We start from the raw sequence: 15,119 nt of genomic DNA, 5'->3' as shown, positions 1-15,119 counted from the left end.
CAAAAGCATTTTTTACATTAATTAGTTCCTTATATCAGTGATTACAGATTTCCTGACGAACATTCTTTCATTAGACAATTCCGTAATGAATCGCGTACTAAATATTAATTCGTTTAATTGTTTACTTTATAATCCCATCCCTAGATCTAAAACTCTAATCCAACTCTAAGATGATAAAACTTCTCTTCGCACAGATAGTTTTATACTTTAACACATAAATATATTAATTAAAGTCCATTCATTTCATATTTTGATCAAATAAACATTAAAATTTGGTTTTCTAAAGCTCCATTCGTTTACTAAAGCTGCGAAGCCGAGTTGAGATAGGCCTAGATCTATATTCATTCATGAATCGCGTACAAAAAATTATTTCGTTTAATTGTTACTTTATAATCCCATCCCTAGATCTAAAACTCTAATTCAACACTAAGATGATAAAACTTCTCTTCGCACAGATAGTTTTATACTTTAACACATAAACATATTAATTAAAGTCCATTCATTTCATATTTTGGTCAAATAAACATTCAAACTTGGTTTTCTAAAGCTCCATCTATTTACGAAAGCTGCGAAGCCGAGTTAAAGGCCTAGATCTATATTCATTCATGAATCGCGTACTAAAAATTATTTCGTTTAATTGTTCACTTTATAATCCCATTCATTTAACAAAGCTATCGCTCTTTTCGTTTTTAATAGATATGAATGTATCGGCTTCGGGTAATCCCATTTTCGCAAACCTAATTTTAATTTCGTAGCGAAAGAGAAAAAACTTGAAAGGATCATTAGTTAAGTTTAACATACATCTAAATCCAATCCACTAGATTAGTAAACACAAACTTAGGCCCGCAGGCCGCGGGTATTGTCTGGCGAACATCCTTTCATTAGACATTACCAAATGGTTACACATTAACAGTGATTAACACATCTCTCTACTGAGTCTATTCCTAGGCCTAGGTCTAAAACTCTTATTGAGCTCTAAGATGATAAAACTTCTTTTCGCAAAGATAGTTTTATGCTTTAACACATAAACATACTAATTATTGTCCATTCATTTCATATTTTAATCAAATTTACATTCAAATTTGTTTTTCTAAAGCATTTTTAATACATTCGTTCGCTGTTCGCTAAATAAAGCTGCGTAGCCGTGTTGAGATAGGACTATATTCATTCATGAAAAAAGTTACGCATGCGCAACACAGAATGAACTCTATAAAAGCCTCTAGATTAGTGTAGATTTAGATCTATGTCTACCTCAAGATCTACTTTATACTGTAACACATGAACATACAAAATTAAGTCTATTCATCTCAAATTTTAATCAAATATATGTAGGCCTACAAGCAAATGTTTTAATTTGAAAAAAATGGATTTAAGCCTATTAGCTATTTTGATTTCATAGCTTCATTCACACTATTTTTACATTGACACATTCGCTTTACTTATTACATTATTATTTCGTTTAATTGTTTACAAAACACTCTCAGTGACTATATCGACAGTAATGCGCAAATAAAGACCCGCGGGTCGCGGGTAACATATGTCTAGTATACATATATAAACACTTAGCAACAAGATTTTTGCCAAAAAAAAATGCAATTTAAAAAAATATATAAATAGTGATACAAATCAGAACTCACTGTATTGGCAGAATTCACCGAACCAGCCCATTGAGCATTGGTCAGATGTGAAACGTTTTTCTTCCGAGCAGTTACTTTTACAATGGCTGCTCCATTTATTATTTTTGTCCAGAATACCAGCTGTTTTGATTCAAAATAGGAATTAAATTGTATTAGTCATCTCAAATGATTTTCAATTACTGAAAAAATCATGTAGAAATAGACTGATGAGAATCTAAAACTTTTTCTGCATGATCGTGGTATGTATACGGTCTCTTAGTCCCTGGTTCATATCAAGCTACCTCATTTTTAGCGCCACCGAAAGGGGAAAAGACGCTATTAGTTTTGTGTGGCTTGTCTGTCCGTTTGTCCGTCCGTCCATTTAGATATCAGAAACTAGAAGAGAAAATGAAAATCGGACAGCATGATATTTTAGATCATTCAAAGTTCTAATGCAACGGCTACTTTTTCTTTTCCGAAAATAAACCAACTAATTTTTTAAATTATCTATGCAAGCAAATTTTCCAAAAAAAAACAAACAAATACACAACTTTCAATGAAAAACTTCGGGAGCTGGGTCGACCGAGTTGGGGGGGGGGGGTGCGATCGCCTATACCGCCCCCCCCCCCCGGATCCACCAGTGCAGAGAAGAGAAGATTACTTGTTTCCTTCCCCCCCCCCCAGCATTTTCGGTCAGTGGTTCCTTTCGATCTTTTTTTTTTGATCATCAGCTATGCGAGCCTTATCAATGCTTTGGACATTGGAGACTTCTTGGTAACCTTGTTGATTTTAGCGAAATAGTTGTTGAACAAGAGGGCATTTTTCTTCTTTGTTTTCGTACGCAAAGCTTTTTCAAGATTTCTCAGAAGACTCCAGGCCTTAGAGCTATCCCTTATGTCCCTTATGTCGCTGTCTCATCGCAAAACATCTCTCCTTTCTCACCCGGGCTTGGGACCGGCAGATGGCGGAGTTATTTCTTGCTACAAAGTATAAAGTGAGCTGTTTCGCTAAGATTTCACCTTCAATCAAGTACAGAGTTCTTCATTTGTTCTACATGGCTTACAAATCATTCATTGCCAATTACTAACTCACTTTTTGGTTGAATTTTTGTTTTAATTGATTCATGTTTCGAAAGTTAAAAAAAAAATAAGTGTGCAAAGCTTCAGCTTGATTTAAGATTAGGTGTCAGAGAAATAACGCGAACACGATTTTTACCAGACCGACAGACTGACAGAATGAAATGATATAAGCTTTGTTAACATTTTCTCTCCTAACTGACGATACCAACGTTGATTCCACTAGAATGTGGTAAATAATTACGAAGAGAAAGAGTTAAAACGTCGCAATTAAGAAATGCTTACTTTTCAAGCACTTGTCACCGTAATATCCTTCTTTACATTGACATGTACCGTTGATTCTGTGACATGAATCGTCGAGACATCCTGGGCTACAGCCTGAAAGCATTGGGTATTTGATTAAAGAGTATAGAATTGGGGCGTGAAATTAGACAGATGCAAAAGTTGAAGGTGATATCTATCTATCTATATCTTTGTAACTATGTATCTCTCTCTCTCTCTCAATATATATATATATATATATATATATATATATATATATATATATATATTATCACGGATGAAAGTGTGTATGTATGTATAATCTATTTTTACATTCTGCGCAAATGACCGGAAGTGTGTTTTGTTGTCAGAGGTTGATCAGAGAGACAGAGATCAGCGTGTGTGATATGCAGTAAAGCTGATTAAAGTTTATGTGTTTTATCTAGTGGTTTAATTGTTTTATTTCGTTAACTAGAACCGAACCATGGACACCTAGACGTATCGAGACCTAAGATAGATTCTATCGAGTTATAAGTATAAATATAATAAGGAATCTGTGACATATATAATAGTAGCGTCACTAGGGGCGTACGCGGTGACATACAAGTGATAAACATTGTATCTTGACAAAAGCAGACACTTTCTTAAAAATAATCCTGAAAATTATATTCCAAATCAAGCATTGCTGGTTTAATTACTCTAAATTTATATATTGTTATTATTTAATTAATTTTTAGTATTTAATCTTGAAAAGGGACAAATAAACTTCACCATTAAAATGCAGTTTTTTGGATTATGGGTGATTTCAACCTACCTGATATAAATTGGAAAACACTAACCATAGATAAACACCAAAACCTTAAGGACATAAATGAGCTTTTCATAGAAACTTTACACAACCTAAGTTTAGATCAAATCATTAAAAAGCCAACTAGATTAAACAACACATTAGATCTCTTCTTAACCAACAGACCTGGATTAGTAGTTGATTATGATATTATCCCTGGTCTATCAGACCATGAGATCATAAAAATACACAGTCAGATAAAAGCAGTAGCCAATATAAAACCCAAAAGAAAAATCTTACTCTGGAATAAATGTAACCTAACACAACTACACCAAGCTGCATTAAACTTTCAACAAACATTCTTATTAGAAAAAGACATTAACCAACCAGTCGATGACCTCTGGAATTTCATTAAAAACCATCTTAAAAGCATTATAGAAAATCAAATACCAACTAAATACACATCAAACAAAATAAATAAATGCTGGTTTAATAATAGACTAAAGAAGCTTTGTAAACAGAAGGAAAACCTATATAGAAAATTTAAAGAAACTAATGCAGAAAGAGTTTACAAAAAGTATATAAAAATTAAACACTTAACCCAAAAAGTAAGCAGACAGCTGCAGAGTGAATACATAAACAATGTAATATCTAAAGACAACAACAAAAACCTATGGTCATACATTAAGTCTAAGAAAATGGAAACAACAGGTGTAGCGCCATTAAAAGATGAACATAACATAATACATAATGATAATGAAACTAAAGCAAACATTCTAAACAAATACTTTGCATCAGCATTCTCAGCCCCAGGAGACAAAGACATATTACTGAATTTGAACCAAGTAGACAACATAGAAGATATAGTAGTACAAGAAAATGGAATTCAAAAACTATTAGCCAACACCAAACCAAATAAAGCTTCTGGACCTGATGGTATTCCAGCTAGATTACTCAAAGAACTAAGTAATGAGCTAGCCCCAGTGTTCAAAATACTCTTTCAGGCTTCACTTAACCAGGGCAGAGTACCAAAGGACTGGAAAGAAGCTAATGTCACCCCCCTATTTAAAAAAGGAGAAAAATCTGACCCAGGAAACTACAGACCAGTATCACTTACCAGCATCACATGTAAAATCCTAGAACACATAATATGTAGCAACATCATAAACCACTTAGACAAACATAATGTCCTCACACCATACCAACATGGCTTTAGGAAATATAGATCATGTGAAACACAACTAATAGGACTAATTGATGATTTTTCAAAAGGTTTAGATAATAGTGAACAAATAGATGCTATCTTACTAGATTTTTCTAAGGCTTTTGACAAAGTTCACCACCATAGTTTGCTTAAAAAATTAAAATATTTCGGCATTAATGGTCCACTGCATCAGTGGATTAAAGACTTTCTGACAGGGAGAGAACAAACTGTAATAATAAATGGCTCTAAATCAACACCGATAACAGTAAACTCAGGTGTACCTCAAGGAACAGTCTTGGGTCCACTACTATTTTTAATTTACATAAATGATTTACCAAATTGCATTACTTCAGGAACAAAAGTCAGATTATTTGCAGACGATTGCATAATATATAGAACAATAAAAACAACACAAGACACAGATATTTTACAAAGAGAATTAGATGAATTACAGAAATGGGAATCAAATTGGAGCATGTCTTTCCACCCAGAAAAATGTCAGTTGTTAAGAATAACAAAAAAACTAAAACAAATTAATTCCACTTATCTTATTCATGGCAAACCAGTAACACAGACTAAAAACGCAAAATACCTAGGTGTTATAATAAATGAAAAACTGTCATGGAATCCACATATTGATGAAACTACAAAAAAATCAAACAAAGCATTAGGATTTATTAAAAGAAATTTCTATAAATCAAATAAGAACATAAAACTAAAATGTTATTTAACCTTGGTTAGGCCAATAATAGAATATGCATCCTCTGTTTGGGACCCCTCAACTCAAGAAAACATTAAGAAACTAGAACAGACACAAAATAGAGCAGTGCGATTCATAACAAACGAATATTCACATTTGACTAGAGTAACACCTTTAGTAAAATCACTAAATTTAGAAAGCCTTCAGGACAGAAGGCTCAAAAGTAAAGTAGCAATCATACATAAAACACTGAACCATAATCTTCAAATACAAAAACAAAATTTAATAAAATACTCTGAAAGACACAAAGATAAAGGCACATTCCTCGTCCCATATGCTAGGACAAATTTGTACAAATACTCCTTCTTCCCTAGTGCTATTAGAGCATGGAATGGGTTGCCTGAGCTAGCCAGGAAAACCAGTGACTTGGCAGAATTTAAGTCATTGGTTAATATGCATGACTAAATGCATGACGCGTAGGACGTAATCATCTTCTTTTTTGAAGTAACGTCTGTATTATATAAGATAAGATCACCACCTTGAGAAATATGGCTTTAAATTTGCAGTTATTTCCCTTTTATAAGATTGTTTTATTCTTTTTATGTTTTGTTGTGCATAAATATATATGTCTTTCGCGAGACAGTGTTTTCCCACTATTTCGAGATACATGTTCTGATATTATTTTCACTGAGAGAAAAAAAAAATTATACATGAATTGATTCTACTTGCCGGTTAATGAAGTAACTAGCTTTCATTGTTAGGTCACTTGAACATTAACGGCTTGATCAATGCAAGGAATACAAAATTTAAAGAAAACAATGAGTTTACCAAATCCCATATGATCGATATCGGTTTTAAAAAAATAGAACAATAAAATAAAAAAACAACTAATTGATGTGTCCAGATAACCGTTGTAGTAAGCTCTGTCATCAGACGAATAATAAAAACCGTTGGAAAAAAAAACAACCTACGCTTCGAACACTCTTGTCCATAATATCCACTCGGGCACACACAGCTACTGGTCCCTGTATATTTACACGGGTCATTTGGTATGCAAATTTTCGGACATTCTAGAAAAAAACAACATTATCATTACATTTTTTTAAAGGGGGAAAAAGACAATGGATAGCTTATATCTAATAGAATAACAAGAACAAATTATGTGCTTTGCAGAACAATTACAGCATTAGCTTATTAACTCTTTGACCTCTATTTCTATCTGTGCTGGAAACAGTTTTCCTCTCTGTTGTTGATGTTTACAATGTATGTGTATCATGGGCGTAGCCAGGGGGGGGGTTCTTGGGGTTCAAACCCCCTCCCCCACGAAATGAAATCCCCCCCCCCCTTGAGGGTAGGGGGATCGGAATTAAATAACTCATTTTTTGCTTTGATTTTGTTTATTTTGGGTGTCATTTTAATACTAAACCATCACTTGCCCCAGCGCAGCCAAGGGGTTTTGAGTTTAAAACCCCCTACCAGGGGGGGTTTGAGTTTAGAACCCTCTACCAGGGGTTTTTGCAGTTAAATCCCTCTCTTCTAAAAACAAAACAAAAAAATGTAAACGACAATCCCCAAATTCCAAGAGCAGAGTTAAGGAAGATTTTGATTTTAAAAACCCCTATTCAATATAAATAAAGCAAATACACACTCAAAATTCTATGAGCTTAGCCAAAGGGTTTTGAGTTTAACCCCCCCCCCTCTTCAGTAGGGTTTGAAGCTAAAAAATACCTCTTTATTATAATAAAAAAAAGCAAATTACGCACTCAAAATGTTATGAGCATAGGTAAATGGGTTTTGACTCAGTTTTGAGTTTAAACCCCTTTCAGCGGGATTTGAAGGTAAAAAAATACCTCTTTAAGATTAAAAACAAATCAAATTATACACTCAAAATTCTATGAGTGTAGTCAAAGGGGTTTTGAGTTTAAACTCCTCTCCAGTGGAGTTTGAAGCTAAAAAAATAACTCTTCAATATAAAAAAGCAAATTACGCACTTAAAATGCTATGAGAGTTGCCAAAAGGGGTTTTGAGTTTAAACCCCCTTTCATCGGGGTTTGATGTTAAAACAATAAGTCTTTAATAAAAAAAAAACAAATTACACACTAAAATTATTTGAGCGTAGCCAAGCCAATTGGGGGTTTTGAGTTTAACCCTTCTCTTACAGATGGTTTTTCTTAAAAGTTTAAAACCCCTCCAGATGGTTTTGAGTTTAAAATCCCCCTACAGAAAGTTTTGAGGTTGAAAACCTCTATCTTCAATATTTTTATAAAGCAAACTACAGTTACCAAATTCTATGACCGTAGCTAAATGGGGTTTTGAATTAAAAAAAAAAACAACTTCAGAGATGTTTTAGTTTAAAACCTCCAACAGATGATTTTGACGATAAAACTTCCCTTTTCGATATAAAATCTAAAACAAGCTACAGTCACCTAATTCCAAGAGCGTATTCAAGAGAGGTTACACATTTCTACCAGTGGCGGGACTCCATTAATAAAGTGCGTATAATAGTCATCTGCCAAAATTGAAAAACACTAAATGTGGCTCAACAAAGATGGCTAAGACAGAATTTAGGAGTCAGTTATAGAGATCGGGTCTAAATCAAGGAAATCCTATGCCGAATTGGGAGTGGACACCTTAGTAAGGTTGTGACAGAGCGTCGCACGAGGTTTGCGGGACATGTTTTCCGACAAAATGAATTACGCATACTAAGGGTTGCGATGATATCCTAGTACAACTTGGCGCCAGTAAGGCAGTAAGAATAGCATTTTAGGTTTTTGAAACAAAACTTTTTAAAAGCAGGAAAATGTACTGTAGATACCTCAGAATATGCATTTTGTTGGCTTTGAATACTAGAAATAGTGCTTGGCGGCGCTCTGGGGGAGCTCCAAGCGCTCCCCAAAACCCTTGCTGTGAATGGCGGGGAGTCTACAATTTTTCCACTAACTCCAGGAAGAACCTATTCTAGGGCACAATAAACGTCTTCCAAAAGAATGAAGGGTCAGAATGTAATAAAGATCATGTACACACACACATATACATAATTTTTTTTTTTGCGAGGGGAGGGGGGAGAAAAAATCCCCCCCCAACCCCCCCCCCCCCCCCCGAAAAAAAATCCTGGCTACGCCCATGATGTGTATGTTACATTAAATATGAAGCATTTAAGTTTTTTAGGCTTTGAGACTGTTTTAATATTGCTATTCTTTGGTGATTTACTGTTAATGTATTTTGTCGGGAAAAAAATGCGAGCTCGTAAGTATGAACGACAAACTCTTTTTTGACTTTTCTAATTTTTTAATGGATAAAAAAATTTATTTTTTTTTGAAATAGGTCTAGATCTGTTTTGAAAACACTATGGCCTTCTTGATGACAATCGCGTTTGTTTATTTACAATGCATCAATTAAACTCGTACCTCCGTGGAAACTAAAACCTTAAGGTATTCAATGACCGGGGGATGAAACGACCAGGGGATGAAATGACCGGGGATGAAGTGACCGGGGATGAAATGACCGGAGCCTTCTCCTCTAGGTTTAGATAATCGTCAGACTGTAGGTGAGGGGATATCCTTAGTTCATTGTGATAAATTCATGTGTTTTTACATCTGTATGAAAGCGAGTGTGTGTAGAACCATTTTAAAACGACTAGATCTGGATTTTCATTAAGCTTCTATTCTAAAGTAAAAATTAAAATATTCTAAAATTGTCACAGTGAATACAAGGGCTTATTAAAAGTCGGTGTGCTTTCGTTGGTTTAGTTTAGGCGGGGGAGGGTTAATTATGTTTGTGAAGATGGGTTATTCTAAATAAGGAGCCTCTTAAGTTTAAAAAAATATATATATATTTTTCAAGAGTGGACTATAATATTTTGAGAGTAGTGATGTTTTTTCATTGAAAGGGTGTTTCATCGAAAAATAGTGTGTGTATATGTGGATGGCATTGTTGTGCAGGGAGTTGGAGGGCTATAACTAATCGGCGTAGGTATTGCTTGTTCATACTTTTTAATAGAATTTTGTGGACCCTTCGTTTGAAGAATGGAAAAAAAAAAGGAAAAAGACAAAGAATGTGTACCCTAGAAAACTGTGTTGCGGATGCGTTTTTTTGATGGGTCAATTAGTGTTATGGGCAAAATATAAATAGATAGAATAAACCAACTATTTCAAATGTAGCGTAGCATGGGTATGAGCTAGTGTATCATATTTTGACAATCCGACCGCTGAGCAAAAACATTCGACCTCATCAAATTATGCAGAATTGAATTATTTTATTTTTGCAATATTAAGCACCATCAGAAGATGTGTGCCTAGTTTCCCCTCCTCTTCCCCTTCTCTTAACACCTTGACTCTCAGGGTCGACCTATCCGGCAGCAGAGGGCCCCGCACTTTCATACGCCCCGCGCTAATCCTTATAGTAAATTATTAAACTAAACCATTATAACAATATATCTTATTTGAAATTATAACTTATAACAGGGTTCCCGTGGCCTTCTGAATTTTCAGGATCTTCCGGATATCTACTGAAATTTAAAATATATGAAAAGGTCCTGTAAATCTCCTGAAATTATTAAAATATCCTGAAAACTCATTAAAATGTCCTTACAAATAGACGAAATTGTCATCTCGGGAGACATTTAATGTGGTAAATGCCAATCCTACGCGAGATAATTACATATTTTTTTTAATGCAATAACTTATGTCTACCATGTGTTGACATTATTGTTACATTCTATTTCATTTCTTTTATCTCGGCTGATTGTCTTGATGATCTGTATAATGCATATTGACACTGAACTTAGAAAATAGTAATGAATTTTATATCACTACTTTCTATTCTCTAGCCTAATGGAACTTTAAAAAAAATTCTTTTATTTTTTAAGTTTTATTCCATTGTTCATGGCCGACAGCCGTATGTAAACAATGGCGGCTTGGTCGCTTACAAACATACATAGTTCGTGTTAAGTTTATCACCGTTTCTCCCCCCACCCCTTTGTATTATAATCCTTTCCCTTGTTTTGATCTAACCTCATTGACCTGCATTGTGTGTGTCAATTGACCTTATGTGATTCACTGATTGACGGCTTTGCCCGAGGAGAACACTTTGCCCTTTTCTATTATGAATATATCTAGCTCAGTGGGTTTTTTTTCAGCCTGACTGCGGCCTGTTGCTGAATCCCCATACTTTCTGTTTTCTGGCACCTGAGATGAACTCCAATTGGTGACAAGGCAGGGAGACCTAGGTCTCCCGTAGTGCCCTGGTAAGGAACTCTGCTGTTTGGCGTAGTGCCTCATAGCTTCCGTACAAACATAGTGAACCACTGGATACGTCCTCCCGCAGCTCGCAGAGCTGCGGACACTCTTGCAAGACGTGCGCCACCGTCTCTTCTGATTCCCCACAGTGTCGGCAACTGGCATCGAAATTTGGCCGGAACCGGGCGAAGTACCCACCTATGGGGCAGTGTCCCGTACGCCACTGCGCTATTGTTGTTTGTTCCGACCTTTTTAGCCTCCACCACGGGTCCTCTTGATTTGGGCGACGCATGTGCTGCCAGACTCCCCTGGCAGTGTTGAAGTCATCCCAGGATTTCAACCACTTTTCATGTACCCACTCTCGTATTGCTGTCGTAGCCTGTTGGAACGTACTTGGTGACTCGAAAGTGGGCACGGCCAGCGCTCCCCTTCTCGTGCTAGAGCATCAGCCACGGCATTGTCACTCACGCCGCAGTGCGAGGGCACCCACTGCATAACGATGACAGCTCCAATAAGTAGGCGGATGTTATTTGCGGCGCCTAATGCCTCTTCCACCAATTTGGACTTTCCCCCTAAGCCAGCCATGTCTTGGAGGCAGGACTGGGAATCAGTAACCATTACAACGTTAGTCGCAACAGTTATCTTTTCACGCAGTTTTTGGAGCACGTAATTGAGGCTATTGGTTATCGCCCTTAATTCTGCATCAAAGCTACATGCGGCGAGGTCGCATGCGCCTGACAACTTGTCTGGTTCATGGTCTGGGTAACAGATATAGGCCCCATACCCAGCTCTTAAGGGGTCCTACGTGACCGACCCGTCTGTGTAACAGTAAATGGCATCGGCCGGGTAGGTCTTTAGTGTGTCCAATGCCATCTTCCTCAGTAAATCCGGGTGTGTGTGCCGCTTTGTGGCCCCCACCAACCCGTGTATAGTGAAATTTATGGGAGGGATGGGCTGTCTCCTCCAGGGCGGGCACGTGCTTATCCGTCGGATTGGGACCCGATCAGTAGAGTGGCCAGCTTGAGCACTCAAATTTGACGCGCAGTGCATAAATGATGTCCGTTTTATCCTGTTTTTAACGCTCCACGGAGTCACTAATGTATGGGTCGGTAGCCCTGGTTCGCCCCTTTTGTAGCGTTCTAGGGCCGTTAGCACGGCGCGCTCTCTCCTCAGGCTGAGAGGAGCCATGTTGGACATGATTTCTGCAGCGGAAGTTGGGCTCGTTCTATAGGTGCTGCAAACGAATCTGAGAGCCTGGCCTGTACACGGTCGAGTGATTCGAGGGCCGTCTTGCTTGCGTACACCTGCACGTTCAGGCTGTTCTCGATTTGGGATCTGACAGCCCCTGTGTACAGTGTGCAGAGCGTGTCAGCTCGGGCGCCCCACTTGGTACTGGCTAGCTTTCTGAGTAACCAAGTTTCTCCGAGGCCTTTCGTTCAACGTCCTGGATGTGCAAGTGCATTGAGAGCTTCCTATCCAGGTTGACTCCTAGATATTTTGGCGCGTTTTCACGTTGGAGTCGCAGCCCACCGAGTTGGAGCTCGAATGGGGCCCAAAGAATGTCGATTCCCAGGCTGAACAGGCTCCAGGTCGTTTTGGCAGCGTTTATCTGAATCTGCCATTTTGAGCAATACGAGGAGATGGTATGGAGGTCGGCTTGTATTGGTGCCTGAAGTTGGTCAGCTTTCTTCCCGGTTGACCAGAGGACAATGTCATCAGCATATAGCAGTTTGCGACACCGGAGTGAGCTGGTCAAATCATTAAGATAGGCCATGAAAAGGATACATGAGAGGGCGGATCCCTGGGGTAACCCTCTTATAGGGGTATTTTCCCCACTTAGAGAGTACTGGAACTGTGTTCGTGTTTTCCTCTCCGTTAGGAACTGTTTTATCCAGTTGTAGGTCCGCCCGCGTACGCCCATGCCTCTAAGCTTAAGATAGAGGCCTTGCTTCCACACCCGGTCATAAGCCTGTTTTAGGTCAATAAAAACTGCATATGTGCTCTCGGACCTCTGGAACCCATCGGCCACCTCCTGCATGAGAACTGTGACCTGGTCGATCGGGCTCAAGCCTGCCCTAAAGCCAGCCTGCTTTGGCGCTAGGATACCGGCACTCTCAAAGCTCCACTCGAGTCGCTCGCTGACCATCCGTTCTACTATCTTGCCGATAGTGGATGTCATGGATATGGGTCTGTAGGACTCCACTTTAGTCGCGTCTTTGCCCTTTTTTAGTATTGGAACAATGGTAGCACAGCGCCAGGCCCTGGGTAGTCTGGACCCTACCCAGGTCCGATTCGCAAACTCAAGGAGCTTGTCTTTCGCAATACCCCCGAGATATTTTACCATCTCAGGAGTAACCTTATCTGGCCCAGGAGCCTTTCTGTTTTTGCACTTAGCTATCGCTCTGTCCAGCTCAGCACGGCAGAAGGGCGCGTTGCACGTGTCCAGGTCTTCCGACCCATTCGATTCCCTCTCGAGTCTTTTACACTCCTTGTTGAGGGCTATAGACGTGGCTGAATTCTTTTCGAACTTGCTTATTGAAGCGAAATATTTGTTAAGCAATTCGGCCATTTTTTATCTTTTGCCACTCGATCCCCACTGCGTGACAATAATTGGGTGGCTGTACGCGCCGAATCTTTGGCCTCAAGATTACGAAGAAGACGCCAGGCTTTGGAAGTATTCCGAAGATCCAGCCCGGCACAGGCATCCCTCCAGTGGTCCGCCCGTACACGTTGGGCCACCTCGCTGGCCTTCGGCATAATGCGTTGAACTTCGGGGTTCCCCTTTCTTTGTGCTCTTCGCCTCGCCCGTTTCCTGGCCCTATTCGATCTAATTCTCGGGACCAAGCGGGTCTATGCCGTATGCCGGGATAGGTCCGCAAGATATACTTCCTAGCCGCACCCAAAATCGGTGCAGTGATTTTGCCGTATTTTTCGTCGACGGTCCCTTCCTCCACCGCGATACACGACAGGGCGGAGTCGACAGCCGCCCCGTATGCTGGCCAGTCAGCCTTAGTGTAGATCCATTTTTTGAGCCGTTTAGTGGCTACACCCCTGGCCTCTGAGAGGGCAATAGTGATTTCTATGGGCCTATGATCGCTTCCAACATCTCAAGCACATTGATTGTGGTTTTCCCCTCTAGGTCTGCGGAGATAAGTGTTAAGTCGGGTCTCTATGCCAGTGTGTAGGATGGTTTGCGGGCTATGTTTATTCTGCAAGCAGAATAAGTTCGTAGTATTGAGGATTTCATGGACTTTTTGGCCTGAGGAGTCGGTTGCGTCATAGCCCCATGCAGGAGATTTGGCATTGAGGTCCCCAGCTAATAGAGTTTTAGTTAGGATGTTTTTATTGCCGAGGTTAATGGCAAGTTCGTGTTTTGGCGGATTGTAACAATTAATGACCGTAAGTTTTCTACCAGCTTTGAATATATCAAGCGAGATGGCATCAGTACGCCCGCTTTGAGGGCCAGGATTTTGTGAAACCGTTATTCCGTTTCTTACATATGTGATAATTCCACGGCACTCATCGCATTTACATTTATAAGCCGTGTAGCCACTGATGTGGCTACTTCTTTTCTTGCCTACCAGAGTCTCCTGCAAGAGCGCGATGTCTATTGCCCTCTCATGGAGGAGTTTCGAGAGCTCAAGTATCTTAGGTACTAAGCCACAGATATTGAGCTGAAGTACTTTGATCTGGCTAAGTTTATTGCTCCCTAAGGGTTTAGGACTGGTAGCGACAGACCGTTGTAATGGTTGGTGATTTGGAGGACCGATGGTCCTCGCTTCGTTGGTCGTGTTTGGTTGGGCCTTTTGGGTGGTAATGGTTGGTTGGGCCTGGTGCGGGACATGATCACCAGGTTGGTGTGGTTGGCTAGCCACACTTTGGCTACCGTTCTTTCGAGGGAAGAACGAATGCAGTGTAGCCTGGGAAGAGGGCTTTGTCCTGGGAAGGGGAACCTTCGCTAATTTGTCTTGGTTCGACAGGTTCCGCAGGATCGGAACCACGGGGCGAGTAGTATAGGATTTTTCGTTGTCGGGCCTGCCGCCCACTGCCCGCGCGACGGAGCCTGTTCGGGTCTGCTCGTACCCGGGTTTTCTGGTTTGATGTGTATTATTCATGTTTGTATAGAAGTCGAAGGCCATTGGCGGCCTTAGCTACTGCCGATTAGAATGTAGTGTACGCAGGGCCTGCAAAAGGGTCTGGGTCTTTAGGGTGCGGGAAGTCCGCACCACTGGTCACCA

At 39.4% G+C, this 15,119-nt stretch overlaps 1 protein-coding gene across 3 annotated transcripts in view; it reads right to left on the bottom strand.

Moving 5' to 3' along the window:
- LOC129922783 (sushi, von Willebrand factor type A, EGF and pentraxin domain-containing protein 1-like) overlaps positions 1-15,119 on the bottom strand; it is an 85,512-nt gene that overhangs the window by 25,021 nt on the left and 45,372 nt on the right. For all 3 annotated transcript variants that reach the window (XM_056009987.1, XM_056009986.1, XM_056009988.1), the window contains 3 exons: positions 6,616-6,714; positions 2,978-3,070; positions 1,638-1,757 (listed from right to left, as the gene is read on the bottom strand). In XM_056009987.1, the coding sequence (XP_055865962.1) occupies positions 1,638-1,757; positions 2,978-3,070; positions 6,616-6,714 (312 nt within the window). The remainder of the gene's footprint in view (positions 1-1,637; positions 1,758-2,977; positions 3,071-6,615; positions 6,715-15,119) is intronic.

This window comes from Biomphalaria glabrata, chromosome 14, assembly GCF_947242115.1.
Source record: "Biomphalaria glabrata chromosome 14, xgBioGlab47.1, whole genome shotgun sequence".
NCBI classification, from domain to species: domain Eukaryota; kingdom Metazoa; phylum Mollusca; class Gastropoda; family Planorbidae; genus Biomphalaria; species Biomphalaria glabrata.
The sequence above is the reverse complement of the archived record's forward strand: the minus strand, read 5'-3'. Positions and strand labels throughout refer to the sequence as shown.